At 37.5% G+C, this 17,925-nt stretch overlaps 1 protein-coding gene across 1 annotated transcript in view; it reads right to left on the minus strand.

The window, feature by feature from the left end:
• Window positions 1-8,106: 8,106 nt before the first annotated feature.
• Window positions 8,107-17,925, minus strand: part of gsg1l (gsg1-like) — a 33,439-nt gene continuing 23,620 nt past the window's right edge. The window contains exons 3-5 of the mRNA XM_041976511.1: window positions 14,431-14,583; window positions 10,979-11,090; window positions 8,107-9,062 (exon numbers count right to left, since the gene is read on the minus strand). Coding sequence (XP_041832445.1) covers window positions 8,702-9,062; window positions 10,979-11,090; window positions 14,431-14,583 — 626 coding nt within the window. The 3' untranslated portion in view covers window positions 8,107-8,701. The remainder of the gene's footprint in view (window positions 9,063-10,978; window positions 11,091-14,430; window positions 14,584-17,925) is intronic.

Here is a 17,925-nt window from a genome sequence, read left to right on the forward strand (position 1 = left end):
TCCATTAGGCCCAGAAACAGCACACAAATATGCATCTAATGTATTCTCCAAGGACTGGGAATGTGTTGTACCTCATTCTGTACCAACCAAGAGGTTTATGTCATCATTTAGACGCTTCATATGCAGCCTCATACATCACTTGTGGAGGTGCCTTGAAGTGAAATGAAAGTTTTTATCTTTACATGCAAATGTTCATTACATCTAAAGCTGTACAGATTAATTTTATTACTTCAAAAATGTCTCAAAATGTCTGTATGTAAATCACTAAATCCTTGCTTCCTTCAGTAGATTTTTCTTGTAGAATCTGGGTGAAATTTAGGCTATGAAAGGAAAACAATTTAGCTGCTGAAAACAGTTAATTTTTCTCAGAAATCTGTGGAGTTCAGATTAGAGCTAAGAGAAAAGTAAACATATTCCCTGTAGCAGCCTTTCAAAGGTATGAGAAGTGGTCATGAAACAAATTAGAGAGTCCATCTCAAGTTCCTTCACAGTTTCACAATTTTTTCTTTGGGTGTCTATAAGAGCGTTTCCATGGTTTAATATTCAAAAAATACTTTTTTTTTTCATGTAATGTATGTTGCACGAACTATACTCTTCTCACTGTTCGATTGAAAAGTTCCATTTTAGCTTCTGACTCTTTAAGAATCACAGATCACAGCAGAGGGTCCCCATGATGTGGAGGGCGTCATGCCTCGTGCCAAAGACATCACGATCCAGAGACCCTAAAAACTACAGACCCCTGGCCCTGATGTCACATCATGAAGACCCTTGTGAGACACATGATCCAGTCATGGATCCACTTTAGTTGGCCTACTAGCCCCAGCTTGGAGCTGAGGACGTTGTCCTCTACCTGCTAAACTGCGTCTGGGCTCACCTGGACAAGCCAGCCAGCTCTGTGAGCGTCATGCCACATGATCACAAGACACTGCTGCATCCAGGTCATGGCCAAATGGCATTAGAAGCTACGTAGCTGCCCTATCAACTATTAAGTCTTCTACACCAGTGGTTTTCAAACTGGGGGTTGGGACCCCCATGGGGGACACAAGATTATTTCAGGGAGTTACCAGATAATTTTGAAAAAAAAAAAAAAAGTCTACATTTACTAAATACATTTATTTATTTTTACCAGGGCTGAAGAGATAAATCATTCAATTTAGCACATTAATTTTTTTTCTTTTTTTTTCAACACAACCAACAAAGTTAGCACACATACCAAAATTAAAATCTGAATTTGACATTATCTTTGCGGAAGGAGCTGATTTTGGGCATGTACAGACATGGACAAAATTGTTGGTACACTTCAGGTAATGAAAGAAAAACTTACAATGGTCACAGAAATAACTTGAATCTGACAAAAGTAATAATAAATAAAAATTCTATGAAATTTAACCAATGAAAATCAGACATTGCTTTTCAACCATGCTTCAACAGAATTATTAAAAAAAAAAACTCACGAAACAGGCCTGGACAAAAATGATGGTACCCCTAGAAAAGACTGAAAATAATGTGACCAAAGGCACGTGTTAGTCCAAGGTGTGTCCTCTAATTAGCATCACAGGTGTCTACAGTCTTGTAATCAGTCAGTGGGCCTATATATAGGCTACAGGTAGTCACCGTGCTGTTTGGTTACATGGTGTGTTTATTTATTAATTTTGTCAGATTCAAGTTATTTCTGTCACCATTGTGATTTATTATTTTCATTAACCGAAGGGTACCAACAATTTTGTCCACGTCTATAGGTGCCTTGTCAGGGTGAACCACCAAAAACCACTTTACCCTCCTTATTTATGACGATTCTGACAGTTTTCTAGCTTTATATTTAGAGGATGGCAGCAAGTTGACCCATTTGATACATTACACAATTAATCACTAAGTTATTGCGTAGGGGTGGGGGTCGCAAACACCAATGCATCTTATCTTCGGGGTCGTGGCTCAAAATGTTTGAAAATCACTGCTCTACAGTATAAATCACATTTTATGGCTTATTTTAGAAATAGGATTTTGTGGCACATGAAGATGTGGATGCAAAGAATTTAGATTGTAGAATGTGTACAGGTAACTTTTGAAAACTTTTTTGACATTAATAGCAAACACTACCTTTACCAGTTGCTGTAGCTCCTTTATCACTGGGTGTCTTCATGTAGCTCTGCACAAGATGGTGGAGAAGGTTAAACATTCTCTGCATGCTTTACTACATCAGGTCGTGCACAGTAATTGCACAGCTAATCTTCTCTTTCTTCATATCTTTTAGGCTTTTAGGCTAGGTTATGGCTCATGGAGTCGATTCATCATGTCTCTCTTTGCAGATATTACAGATCAAAGGGAGTCAAGTTGACACAGTAGAGGGATTTGGGAGGGGAAGGGCAGAAGAGCAGGTCACTAAGGAGTTTGCTTCAATTTCATTTTCAAAGATCTTTAAAATGTTCAGGGAAAAGCAGGATTTGGTTTCCATGATTCATGGTCCAATTTACATATTACTATGATTAATATGGCCCTCACATTACTCTTATTTGCTCCTATAAATAAATAATTTGTCTGAAATTAGTCAGAATAACATATAGGGAACACAGTATCAGACTGGCTCAGTCGCTTGCTGACTGACAAACTAAGGTTGGCGTTTACTCGTAATGTTTGTTTTTGCAAATATTGCCGAAGTCATAGTTCCTTTTGTTATGCAACTGAAAACAGTATGTTACTGCAAACTATATAATCTTATTTTTAATAGCATCAAATGCACTGAATGTGTGCTATTTACAGATGCAAAAGAAAGATTTGCTACAATGATTATCTAGCTATTGTGTTGTGTTGAGCAGACTTACTTAGGAAATGGAGCTCTTCATTTGAGTTATTGCTGAGTTGCATGTTAAAGACACACTACAGAACTTTTCTCATTGACACCCCCCCCTATTAACGGCTAATTCGGCATCTATCTTACATCCTACCTGCATTGTAAGCAGTCTTATCTTGACTCTTGTCTTATCTCTTGCTCTGTCCCTTTCTCTCTTTCTTTTCCTCTCCTCATTCCAACAGTCTTCTTGCATTTCTTTGATGAATCATCTAGGGTGCATGTTCAAAATGGCTGGTGTGTCAATATCTGCTTGTTAGCATGTGAGGGGCTACATAAAGCGGGATCTCAGCTGCAACGTCACACGGCGAAGAAAAGGCTGGGTAGTTTGGTTCCTCAGCCTTGGGATTCTGCTGGGCAGCGATAGCTCCCAAAATACACAAAACAGATGTCACTGTGCAACTAAACGAGTCCGGAACAAGGAGTTTTAAGATTGGAAAGTTACGTAATGCATCTTTAATGCTGGACCTAACAGGGGAAAATAGGAATTTGGAGCGTGAGGAGAAGAGAGAAGGGACCAAAGACACAAAAAGTAAAAAAAAATGGCAACTACTGCACAACCAAAGCAGAAAAAACAGCCAATCAGCTGCTAAATCTGCAAAATAATAATAAAGAAAATATCCTATGGCTTCTGTAAGAAAACAAAGCAGAGAATCATAAGGAGCACTGATAGGAAGACAAATTTAGAAAAACATCAACACCGGCAACAAGAGTATGAATTCACTCAATGGTGGCTTGGTGGATCTATGCAGCTCTTGTGTTGCATTCAAATTTACTCATAAGTTGAAATTTGGAATTTCACAATTATTTAATTTCTTTTTTGCAAAGTGGGGAAATAATTTAACTGTATTTTTTTATTTGCTGCTGAAAATAAAACTTGTCAGTCATTTTAATTTCATGAAAAGAAAAAAGAAATTAGTGTAAATGCTCTGACATTATAGACTTACTTACCAGATCAAGAACCATACATGGAATGTTCTCTGTGTACATGGTAAGCAGCTTTAATAATCATAATAATAATAATAAAACCTTCAGCATTTATATATTTCACCCAAATAATTTTCTTTGTTTTTTTTTTCAAGTTAAACTTCTAAAAATATTCATTCCCAGCGGTCAGTGAATGCATCATTCGTTGTATTCACTGAACCCCCAAAAGGATCTTATTGAGTGTCTCTTTTTTTTGTTAATTGTCACTCTGAAATAGTACAAAACAAAAACAATACAAAAATTGTTCTTTTAAAAATTAATAGAGTTGTTTATCTTAAATAATAAAGTGTAGTTGTGTGTGTAGTGTGTTTAGAGAGCTGAACTAGAGAATTCCTGAGCTGAAACAGTCTGGAAACAGGAAGTGCTGTACATAGATAAATAAACGTAACTAAATACATTCAGAATGATGAGTTGTCACCAGCATGTTTACATCAGTGTACAGAGGAGTCATTATCCATCACCAACCACCAGTTTACAGCCAGGCAGCACAAGGCTTTCCAGCTTGGTTTGGATTAACGTTGACCCCAAACACTCCCCGTTACCACAGTGATTCTCAGCCAATTTAATCCCTGCTGTTCAATCACAGCACATTACATAATACACACACTGTCCTCACACTGTCAGCATCCAAGAGGATGGATATATCTTGTATATAGGTGCCACTTTTTTAAATTTTATGGACACAACTGTTAGTTGTGATTATTTCAAATTTGTTGTTGTTTGTTATGGTAAGATTATTTCTTTATAGCTACTGTGTCCACTTGTGAGTTTTAGGTTCCTTATTTTGTTTTAGGGCACAAACATAACAGCTGTTTTTTACTGTCACTGCTCTCGTCTGTCACTAGCACTGTATAAACAGTCCATCCACACACTGAGGTTAAACTACAAACTAATATTGATCATTTTCAGTCAGCATGGTGTAAAATGGCAGCAAAACATGGAGTAAAAATACATAGAAATGGCTGCTGTGTCCCAAAATAAGATTTCAGGAAAAAGTTTAAAGTATAAAACATCACTGATCGAAACCGGAGTAGCTCCTTCTTCTTCCGGCCCCCCCAACCTCCAGATGTGTTGCTTCTGACATCTTAAATGTAATTCAAGGGTTGTTCCATGACTATTTCATAAAATGGCAACACTTTACAATAAGGTACACTTTATTTTAGATAAAGTCCAAAAGTTACGTGATGCATCTTTAAAGGGTTTATTTCTCATTTTGTCTGGAGGCAACGTTGGACCATTGTGGAAAACAGATTATGGTGAATGTCTAGAAGAGTCAAATTTTTCTAACTTTACATGAACTACATATCAAAACTAAGATCACAACCATTCACCAAGCCAGAAACTGGGATCAAATTCCAGAGTTTGATCATCATTGCTTAATTTTAACGATCTTTCCTGACATGTGTTGCCTTCATTTGTGATGTTGCTGCTCCATAAAACAGTTTTTTCTACCCTCTTCCTTCTTAAATGAGAGAATGTGGCTGAATTTATTTTGTAAATGGAAGAAAAAGTGTGGAAAGTATGAATAAATAAGACAGAATTGTAGTTCAGAATAGCAGACTTCTAGAGTTACTATTACCTGGTCAATGGGGAACATAGTAATATCCTGAACTTGACATTACTGCACCAACATCAAATTTATGATGTTGAATAATCTGCTTTTAAACACTTTGTGTACCTAAATGCACCATACCACCATTAATGCAGCCATGTTGATTCCACCCTGGTTCAGTGTTTCTCAATCTTGGTCCTCGGGGACCCCCTGTCCTGCATGTTTTAGAGGTGTATGTACTTTAACACACCTGACTTAAATGACTGCTTGATTAGCAGTCAAATTCATTTGCATCAGGTGAGCTTGAGTTGAAAAGAACTAAAACACGCAGGGCAGTGGTCCCCAAGGACAGCAACATGTCCTAAGGCAATTATGCAATTATCCATAATAGTATGTGATTACCCCAGGGAAACAGTTGTACTTTAACAAGTTTTCATTTTATAATTAGCAAATAACTTGCATTAAACTCTCAAAAATAAAGATTTATTCCCCTTGTAATGTGAATATAATTTTTTCTCAGACAGAAAATGGCAGGAAATCATGTTTTAGACCCTTTTGTGGAGCAAATTTGCAAAGCTGTTTCCTTTAAAAAAAGTTAGCCAAAACTTATTTTCAGTAGTTTGCGTAAGCCAATTGGCACATTAAAGCATTGTTAGTGGTTCCCTATGGTCTTGCCTCTTTTTTAAAGTATTGGATCATTTAATAGGATGCTTTTTTATGTTCCAGGCCAAACATGTGCGTGTTGCCTGAGAGCAACATGAAGGAATAGAGGGTTAGAAGTTGGTAGTATCACCAAAAAATGTAATGCTCTAACCCAGTGGTTCCCAAATTATTTTCCCTAAGGACCCCCTTCACGCAACTACCAAAAAGCCGTGGACCCCTTGCTCGCCCTGTGTTTAAACCATGCTTGGCTTTATGCTTTTATTAGCTGCTTCTCATCATAAATGATGCATTCTGACTGAATCATTTCCTTTTCTTTAAGGTAATTATCAACATTTAACCTTACTCTGTTTTTCTTTTAATATAAAGATAAATCATCTGCACTGTGGTATGTCTCAGACATGTCTTTAACTTATATCACACTAGCTCTGAAAAGTCAAAGCCATGGGGACCCCCTGTGCTCTTTGGGAGGCTGCCTGGGGAGTCCAGGGAACAACTGCTCTAACCCATATTTAGTTTCTGTCAAGCCCAAACACACAAGACTCGGACAGACTAGGCTACATTTGATGGTTGAATCCTGAACTTCAAAAAAGGGTTGCATGTTTACATGTGAAATCCCTGGATTATATTCCAGTGTTGTGTATTGGCTCGTCACCGGGGCTGGTCCAGACAATGCTTGTGATCCCATATAGCTTTTCAGAACCATCCCAGAAGTAGCTTGTGGCTCCATTAGAATTACACACCTAGTTTATTTCTGGCAGAAGCCTGAAACATGACCGTAGAATCATCAGTGAAGCTGATTTCTTTCATGGATTGCTTCGTCAATTATGAAGATTGTTGATCATCACCCCAGTCAATCTCCAGAGTACTAATCATTTACACCTGTAATCAATCTAACCACCAGGCTTTATAAACTCCGGCTCCACTCTCACACCTCGTCGGACCTTGTTTCAGCATTACTGGACCATCTATCGCCCCCCTTCCTGGCTCCAACTCACCTGGCTGTTTTCAGGACTCCAATGTTTTCATCCTCTTTGCCTTATTCCGTAAGCTTCCTGTTTGAGACCAACTCCTGCATTAAAATCCTTGTTAACTCTGATCTGTCTGCGTGAGGTCTTTCTGACAGAAACGAGTAGAAAAAAGGTCAGAGGCAATCAGTTCTACTTTCGGCAGGTAAAGGCTATTAAAACCTTTGCAGCACCAGCATAAACAAAAAGTAATACTCAGCATTACTCAGATAAAGAGATTTTAACCAAAGCGAAAAACCTCTTAAATGATTCATACACATATCATGGAGTGAAACATCTCTGATTACTTATATACTTTTTTACTAGTCCGAAATGACAAAGTAATGTGCTTTCTTATTTTGTTTTTACCTCTAAAGTCATCGTCTATAAGCAATAATCTACATTAACGTTTTTAATCACCAGCAAATAAGGCTAGAAGACTTGTAAAGTTAATCATATTTTCCACAAGCCTAATGTTTTCCAGGAAAAAAAGCAGTTCATAACTGCAACTAGATGCATTTAATCACTGAGATTTATAAAACGTGTGATTCACACGTGAACCACGTGGGGTTTATTGACTCAGTTGTGCTTTGAGGCTAATGATATTTTATATGGGTCTCATCATCGCGTATTTCCAATTGTTTCTTATACCAACTTTACAAAATACAGCAACAACAAGCTAATATGCAGAACGCAAAGTTTTTTGTGTTGTTAACAACCTACAAATTCAGCAGCCCTGGTCTCTACTGGTGCTTTTTGACTTCCTGTTGTCTTTCAATCATCTCCAACCAGTCTGCCCATTCTCCTCTGACGTCTGACATCAGCCAGACATCCTGGTCCAGACAACTGCTGCTCACTGGATATTTTCTTTTCTTCAGACCATTCTCTGTAAACCCTAGAGATGATTAAATCCCCTTTCTTCGTCATTCTGATGCTCAGTTTGAACGTAAACAAATCAGCTTCACCACATCACATGATTAAATGTGTTGAGTTGCTGCCATGTGATTGGCTGATTAGATATTTGTGTTAACAAGCAGATGAACAGGTGAAGCAGATAAAGTGGACAGTAATATGTTTTAATGACTCATCCTGTATTTGGGGACATGTCCTGAGTTTCCATCCAGTGAGTGTATGTCATCTGCAAGGGTCATAGGAGCAGACCAATCAAAGCAGCGCTTTCTAAGAGGGATTGGCCTCTGTGGTTTTTACAGAAAACAAATATGTGACAACAGTTGCACGTTTGCAGTTGTTGGGTTTAAGAAATTAATATTTAATATATGTTTCTGTTCAGCTACTTAGCAGTTATTGATATCCAATAATAAAACTGTCCACGGGACACCGATGAGTTATACAAACTTTGCTTTTGTATTTCAAAGCAGCAATAATATATTAATCTTAACATACTACACAAAATCACCTTGAAATATGCTGGAGAAATTCTACTTTCCACCCACAAGCTCCATCACCTCATCTGTTTTTTACATTTTAGAGAACATATAGGACTGCGTTTGTCAGGTTTTATGTCTCCTCCTCATCTGATGAAGTCTGTAAATTATTTTCTTTAAATAGAAAATATGACTTCTGTGCTTTCAGTGTTGGAGATTTCATCCAGAACGTTCAGTCCACCTAATGTGACGGCACCTCCACTACTTAGCACTGCTCTTCCCCCAGAGAGTCTGTGTTTTCCCTCAGGTCTATGGAGGCTGATGTAGCTCTCATCTTCCCACGTCCGAGACCAGGACCAGGACCTGGTCCCAGACCAGGACCTCCAACCACAAGTCCTGGTCTGGCAGCGCTGTGGCCGGGATAGACCTCCACGGTGCTGGAGATGGACTGGAGGGAATGGTCCCGGAAGTAGTGGAAAGCTTCCTGGTCCAGGTAGCTCTGCTCCTCGCGTAGGCCCTGCTCGAACAGCTTCCGTTTGTGTTTGAACTCGATCACCGTCTTGGTGTAGGAGTTGAGGGTGGTAACAGAAGCGGCCATGCAGCAGGTGAAGGAACCCCACGCCATGCTGGTTAGAGAGGGAAACACAAAGTAGAGGAGACCAGAAGATGAATCTCTCTATGGTACAACTCCAGGAATCACCTCTCCAGTAGAATATCCATTCAGTTATTTTATTTCTAAAACAAACATACACGATATCCCAGATATGTCACAAAACTATTGCAAACCAAAGCCATAACCACGATAGCAGATATCAGCCGCCTTTGTTAAGCAGGTTTCCTCCTGCAGGTTCTGTAAAGGCTCCCATGAAAGATGGTTTTAAAATATGACATTTGAAGCTTCTGCACACTGATCACCTGACATTTAACAGCGCTGGTGATTAATACGTGATTAATTTTAATAAATCTCTCTTTAATAATTCTCCCCTCCCACCACATCTTCTCCTTGCTACCATCTGGGAGAAGAAACAGAAGCTAAAATCAGATCAAAGTGAAATCAGATCAAACTAAAATCAGATCAAAATGTCAACCTATCAATCTGTGCTGAAGGCCAAAATAAATAGATGGGTTTTAAGAAGAGATTTGAAAACAGATATAGCAGAGGCCTTTCTGTAGATAAAGGCATCTCATTCAAAGGCCCAGTCCCCTCTGAGCTTCCGGCTAGTCCTGGGCATACTCAGGCGGAGTTGGTCAGCTGATCTGAGAGCCTGAGAAGGTGTATGGGGACAGAGGAGCTCAAAGAAGTACAACAGAGCAACACCATTCAAACACTTAAAACCACATAAAAGCAATGTGAAGTGGATCCTGAAGTACACGGGTAGCCAGTGAAATGAAGATAAAACCGGGGTGATGTGCTCATACTTGTGTGTGCCAGTTAAAGATGTCCAGCTGCATTTTGTACAGGCTGCAGTCGAGAAATAAAGGACTGATTTCCCCCAAAATAAAGTGCATTGCAGTAATCCAGAAGAGTGGTTACAACGGTGTGGATTACTGTTTCAAATTGCTGTCATGCCAGAAGGTGCTTAATTTTGGCCGCAGCTGCCTCAGGTGAAAGAAACTGGATCTAACAACTGAAGGAATCTGGCTTTCAAGCTTTAGTTCAGAACCCATTTTAAAACTTAGGTTTACAATCGCTGGCTTGCAAAATGATTTCAAATTATCTAGATCTACAGGAGGATCTGGGTCCAAACACCATCACCTCAGTTTTGGAATCATCAAAATGAAAAAAAAGTTTAGTGCCATCAAAGATTTAATGTCCATCAAACATGTTTGCAGAGAGTTCACAGAAAGCCCAACCTTCTTTTAAGTGGAAGATAGATGTGGGAGTCATCTGCATAACAATGAAAGGCGATGCCATGTCTCCTGAGAATTGAGCCCAGGGGAGCAGATAGAAGGAAAACTGAATTGGGCCCAAAATGGATTCCTGCGGGACTCCATATGACTGTGGAGCACAGTCATACCCCTAGACGAATTGAGAAGGTTCAGGCTGGAGTAGGAAGGAGGTTACAGATATTCTGGGTAATTTTGCAAACAGGGAGGCACAGGACTGGCAAAAAGAAACCTCGGCTTTAGCCTTATCTTTTTACAGTTAGAGTTTGTAAAACCTTTTTTTTTTATTTTTTGAGAGAGAGAGAGAGAGAGAGAGAGAGAGAGAGAGAGAGAGAGAGAGAGAGAGAGAGAGAGAGAGAGAGAGAGAGAGAGAGAGAGAGAGAGAGGTGGAATGGAATGAAGAGTAGAGCAGAATTCCTCAACAACCATGAGGGAATGTTAACATAATTCGATACCAAAGCACAAGTATAAAATTACTGTGTCCTGATTTGGTGATACATTTATGTGTCCAGTGACTTCAGAGGGTTAAAAACTTGGCTTTATGGTCAAAGTTTAAATTAAGGCGAGATTAGATCAGGCTTTCAGGGTTAGGGAGTTAGGGAATAACTCATGTCTAGGGTGAACCAAAAGAAGTTGAGTGTGTGTGTGGACTGACCAGAAGGACCAACCGTAGTCCCAGCTGTGAGGCCTCCAGTCTTCAGGACCCAGACTGACTGTGATCTGAAACACCTGAGTGTACATCATGTGGGCCACCATACCTAAAAGACCTGCAACACAAGCACACACACACACCATCAACTAGGGAGATTATCATCATCCCGAAAATACACCCATGTTCATGCAGGCAGATGCAGAATATTAACTTAGCGCAAAATGTCTTTGGTGGATTATTTTTCCTCTTTATTGAAAAGCCAACTGGTGTTATGTTATTCATGGTTGATTAATCAAATCTGATTAGTCACCTTTACAACCAAGTAGAACTTCTAATGATGGAGTTTGTGTGGACTAAACACATATATATACAACACAGCTAAACCTGTGTTGTATATATATATACACACACACACACACATTACATTACTACATCACTTTACAGGGATGTAATGTACAAGTTTGCTGTGTTGTTCAGTCTAAAGAAAAAACAACCTTACAAGTTCTACAAATATGTGAAGCATATTAGTGTTGGGCAACAATAAAAAATTTTTAATAACAATAAATTGCAGGAAATTATTGTAATTAATCATGATTAATCTTATTGTAATGCGCAAAATATCCTTTTCCTTTAAAAGTATAGTTATATAATGAATATGCAGTGACTTTTGTTTACAACCACTAAACAAATAAACAGCTTTAAGCAGTTTTTTTCTTTACACAGAAGCAGTTAAAATATTTCTTGTAAATCTTATCTTAAATATTAATGTAATAAAATCAAATATTTATGACAAAGAGGGATGAAATTTTCAGGATTTACTAACTAAAAAGTAAAAAGGCTGCAGGATTAATTGAAAGCTGTGAAGCTGCTTCCTTCTAAACACAGGAAGAACAATATCTGATGAATATCAGCATCAGACAGAAAGCAGGATTAAAATCTCACAGCTTCTAGATGGTGAGGAGAGAGAAATATTCACAATATGCACAATAACTTCCATCCATGCACCTTTTGTGATTCATTATCTAGATTTCTGGCCTATAAGTTTTTTAACTTTTCATTCTTAGCTTGACTGTTTAGCCTAACCTTTTGTGCCTGCACCCTACGCTACCAGGAGTTAAGGGGTTAACATCTCGTTTTACAGGTGTAACATCAGGTCTGTAAATGAAAGTATAAACGTGTGGTATCCAAAGAAAGTCCAGAATCTCAGCTAACAGCTCAGTAAAACCATTTCTACGACCATCAAACAGTTAAGACAATTAAATCAAACAATTAAAAGACCAGGTACAGGTAATTTTTTAAAATAATGTGGCTTTTTATTCATTTTAGCTATTCTATAATAACTATGAATTAATATTGTGTCATATTTATATATCTATTTTATTAAATCAGTATGTATGTATGTATGTATGTATATATATATATATATACACACATACATATATATATATATATATATCTGTATCTGAAGCCTCTCTGATATCCAGCAGGGCAACATTAGGAAAAACAGTCGTACGTTTTCACCCAGGACAAAATTCCTGACAAACCAGTTTTTCTTTTCTTTTCTGGACTGAGTCTCTGTCAGAATAATTATTGAAAACAAGCAGCAGTAAATCATTCCTCGTCTGAGCTGCAGCTCAATGTCTTATCAGTAATAAATCAGAACATATGTAATTATCATAATTAGACAGTATCAATTAATTTAATGTGGTGGTTATCAGACATCCAATCAATTAGAGAAAGGAACAGAGGCAGTCATGAAATTATGATTAATCATAAGCCACAGTGGGCATAAGTTGACATACTGTGTAACAGGAAATAAGTGTGTGTGTGTGTGTGTGTGTGTGTGGGTGTGTGGGAAGTGTAGCTTTGTGCCTCAAAATAAAACTCAGACTTACAAGATTTACAATTCTCCATAAAGCGAGCATCAGTTCTCTTCAACCTTGACTGCATAATGACACAGACTTCTTGGAAAACGTCTCTCTCTCTCTCTCTCTCTCTCTCTCTCTCTCTCTCTCTCTCTGTGTGTGTGTGTGTGTTTGTGTTTGTGTGTGTGTAGCTGGGTCACATGCCAGCAAGTGCACTAAGTTCATCTATTGTTCATCTTACATACTGTACTTCCATTCATTTTTACATGTTTCAATAAATTTCCACATCTGTTTCCAGCAGTATTAAAGAAATGAAGGATGGTTTTAGATTTTTGCCGGAAGTTTAGTTATGTTGAGTAGAAATGGACTGAGACACAATTTTACAGCTTAGTCTTACAGCATGTGCATATAAAGAAGATCTCGAAGGATTTTTTGCAGGTTTCCTGCTTCCTAGAGGGCCTCAGTGTAAGCAAAAAATAAACACAGTTATAATTATTAGTAAGTTCTGCAGATAATGTTCAATGAAATCCTGTATTTTATGTAATTTTGTTCCTCTAATTTCATCCTTATTGTTTAATCTTTGTGGTATTTGCTCATTTTACAGATTTGTTTTCATTTATCTGCCCACATTAATAATTGCTTATTTACTTACTGCAGGTGCTTTAGGGCCACATTTGGATTTTCTGAAACCTAATTAAAATCTTCCTCATAAATAATGTAGATCTGGATTTTTTATCTTTTATAAGTGTGATACAGATTAGATCTGTGACTTGTAAGCATGATGTAGGGCTGAGAAAATTAATTCAAATATGGATATTATTGATACCAAGGCAATTGGTATCAATCGATACCAGCATCATGAGATCAATATTTCTCTTACAGAGTGCTTTGGGGGCAAAAAGCCAAAGAATGTGAATGAAACAAACCAATAGTAGGTTTTGCTTTTGTTTAACTAATATGCACTTTTGACTTTGATATGGGAATAACTGAGTTATTTTATTATTTTGTTACATTATTTTATATCATTTTATATTTTCTACAAACATAAACATTCTACCGTTCAGTTTGTTAATAAAAATATTTTATTTGACCAAAATCTTTGTACTGTGTTTGATGATGATATTAACAGTGATCAATAATTAAACGCAAAATCATTAAACAATTGTGAAATTTCAAGCAAAAAGTATCGGTATTGGTATCAGTATCAGCATCAGTTTTGGTATTGGCATCGGTATCAGTATCGGTATCGGCGATACTTGAACTGGATTGATACCAAAATCTGCAGTATCAGCCAGCCCTATCATGACGGATAAAAACAGCTGCATATAGCCTGTAAAATGTGTTGTTGTCCTCAGAGAGGTCCTGGGAGGGGACAAGCTACATTCTTGTGTAAGAGGTTTAACACGACTGTGGAGGAAAAGTTCCTGGCATAGAAGCTGCGAGGGTATCCAGCGATGACCCTTCACCCTAGATGTTCTTCTACACAAATCTACTTCAGCCTGTCCTGATAACTCTGGGTCACACTGCTCATGTGACCCGTGTCATCATTCAATCATTTTTTAAAGTGTCTCACATTTGTTTTCTTCTTACCGGACAGCACGGTGAAGACGGCGGCGAAGGCGTTGAGTTTCAGCCCGTCGATGACGTTACTGGAGTGGAAAAGCTCCAGACACATGAGGCTGAATCCGACCACCAGCAGCAGGATGTACAAGACCTCTGACACCACCGACAACCACAGCACTCCTGCAAACACCACACGCAGTTACACAGATTTATCCTCTTTACTTTACAGTAAGGAGCAAGCAGCACATGAAGCAAAACATGGAGGAAAATTCCACTGGACTGGATGTCATCTTTAACAACAATAGCTTGAGATGCACGGACGTACGTCTGTCTGCTCAGTATTATACTGTAGTGTAGCAGATGGTTTGCTGCAGTTACCACTTCCACACTTTGTTTCATTTGAGCATTTTCTTGTCTGAAAATCCAAAAGGTGTTTGTATTTTGTTTTTCAGTTTCATGCTTTTATGCTCCGTCCTCTTTGCTTCTGTTAGTCTTGCCAAATTTAACCCACTGGGGTCTAGGGTATAGGTGGACCCTTTATATCGCTGAGGCCTGGTTTACACAAGACGCTGAGACAGTAAAATGCAAATGTTTTGGCCTCTCCTTTCCACAGTAACAGTTAAATTTTCTTAAAACGCAAGCTGAATCCTGTCCATGTGAACATGAACTACAGTTTTTTGGTGACGACTTCTGTCACATCATCTTCTATTCACGTACTCGGGCCCTGTTTACACCCGCAAACGTTACGACAACAACAGCAATGGTGGTCCTCCATGTTCTGTTTGTGCTGCTGAAGCTTTTAAACTTCTTTTGGTCTGATAAAGCAAAACCTGCTTTTTTTGTGCAACATTTTTGCCATTACATAAGCTAGTTAACCAACACATCTCTATATAAGCAGTAGTTATGTCTTCAGGTCTGATGAGGATGTCATGCACATGATGGGCGTGTCATTGCAAAGTTTCTTATTTGATTTTTCAGTCTGCATGGAGGTAGTTTCCACTCCGCTGTTGTGTGAATGCAAATACAAAGAGAAAATTTTGATTTTGCATGGAAATGTTGTTGTGTAAACACGGCCTTAGACATTGTCCTTGTTTTTCACCTGGTCACCTGCTCTTTAGCTACTGGTTGCTACACCTGCTCATCATTTGTAATCATCCTCCTTCAGTCTTACTCCTCCAGTTTTGTTTTTTGAGCTATTGTTTGGATTTCCTGCTCTACACTGCTTTTGCTGAGATAGAAAATAAAGTCCTCATTGGCTCTGACGTCTGTTTAATTCCTGCCTGTGAAGTCCTTTAACCAGACTCCATGATTAAAGTTCTGTGTGGTGAAGATGTTTTTACCCAGACAACAGAGAGAGTCCTGGGTTAGCTCCAGATGAGATAACTCATCAAGGTAAAAGGATTTGTGAGCCATCGGATGGTGAAAATCATGAAACCTGATTTAGACCAGAAACAGCTGATGAGTCACATCTTTTTCATTTTTGCCAGGAAAAATGTGATAAATTTTCCATCAATGTGCATCTAGAATTCTTTACAACGGGTCAAATAACCTAGCATGGAAACATATTTGGTCAATATTTAAACTGTTTTATATAAAAGAGAGAGAATGTGACAGATAAGATAAGAGTCAACATCAGAATGACTTTTACTGACTGTAGAGGGCTCAAAGAAGAGACAGGATGAAGATGGAGGCTGAGTTAGTCTTCGTTAGGAGGCGCCAAAGTGCAAAAAATTTTCATCAAAGTTGTGCTACTTTAATATTGAGACATCAATATTGTGTTTACACATGAATAAAATAATATCAAGGTCTACTCTCTACTATTGAAATAAGAATATTAATGAATGTGTATTTTCTCTATAAATGTTTAAAGTTTGTCTTAACCCACTTTAAATGTGATGAAAAAGTTGAATTACCCCGACGACGATTCTTTCTCCCCTTCAAATTTTCCTGTGATAGTAATAATATTATTATTAGGAATGTTCTTGGTCCCAAACATATGTCAACATTTTGTTCTGTCAAAGTCCTATGCTAGAGTAATCAATTATCATTCCTATCATTTTAGCAGAAGAAAAACCCTGATGCAACACTTTTTTAAAAATAGCTGTTTTAATGGCAAATTGCGTGCAAAAAAGTTGGTTTTGCTTAAAAAAATATGTGCATATTTTTGTAAAAAAAAATGTTTTTGAATTGAGTGACTTGTACAATTTAGTGAAATTAAATTTGTAGAGTTTTTATGAACTTGATCAATTTTAGCTTGCTAGAAGTTCATGAGGTTGTAGATGATACTTGATGTGATAAAATCCACACAAATAGAAAGAGACACTTTTTCAACACACATGGTGATTTCTAGTCCAGCTTCCTTAAAATGATGATGTGTAAATAGCTGTTGCTTTGCAGCAGGAAGTTGAGGTGGACGTAGTTAAGACCACCAACCTCTGTTCCACTGCAGCAGCTGCCAGGATAACTGGTTTTAAACAGGGATGACCAGGAACTGGAGAACAGTTGTATGACACTACCAACATACACACAACTTTATTTATAAAGCACATTGAAAACAGCAACAAAAAGGAAAGCAAAAATATTCTAAACCACTTTGCAGACTTCAACCAGACATTTAGAGGCTTAAAAATGAATTCATTATTTTAAAATAAATTGTAAAAGCAACAGGAAGCCAAGCCAGTGAAATGAAGCTAATTTTAGAGTCTAGCGCCAACATTTTGTAGCAACTGAAGCCACATTATTTCTAAATCTTTCAGTGAACAGGTAAACTGTATTTTTTACATCTAGAACATGTCGTCTATAGGCTGAAACTGTGGTGGAAGGTGAATTATTGCTGATATGAAACCAGAAAAGTTTTTTACACCTGTTTTTGCTGCAAACTGGTTTCCTCATATGAGGAGATTTGGAGGTAGAGATCATCAAGGGTGACATGTTTTATTTAATTTTTCCTAAATAACGTGTTATTTGCCGTAACAAAGAGAAACAAGAAGCTAAAAGAAAACTAAACAAGAGAAACTTTTACATGAGTATTGCATAATTTCAACTAGTACTAAAATCTTAAAGTAAAAGTGCAAAGTAGCAAACAATGAATTTGTTGTAAATAGAAGTGACCAGTTGTGGGAAACCACCACCAGTTTTCATGAACTCATTTACATTTTTTCAACTTAAGTTCATTCATTTATTCAACCTGTTGCACTCCAAAGTCTGTCGGTCTTATTTAAGATGAGTTTTACTAACAACTAAATTTAAACTAAGATATTTCCAAAAATATATTAAAATATTTATTCAATAATGATTGAATTAAATAAAATAATAATACTATATATAATATGTATATATATATGAATAAATATTTTATATTTATGTCCTTCTGTTTTGTTTTTGTTTTTTTTCATAAATTTTTTTTACATTTAGCAAAGTGCTGAAAAACACTTCTTTTTTTCATAAATGCTTTCAGGGATGAAATGCCTGTCTTGACTTTCACTCCTGCAACATCCAGATCCAACACACCGACTGTATTTT

The sequence above is a fragment of the Melanotaenia boesemani genome, chromosome 2 (assembly GCF_017639745.1).
Source record: "Melanotaenia boesemani isolate fMelBoe1 chromosome 2, fMelBoe1.pri, whole genome shotgun sequence".
Classification (NCBI taxonomy): Eukaryota; Metazoa; Chordata; class Actinopteri; order Atheriniformes; family Melanotaeniidae; genus Melanotaenia; species Melanotaenia boesemani.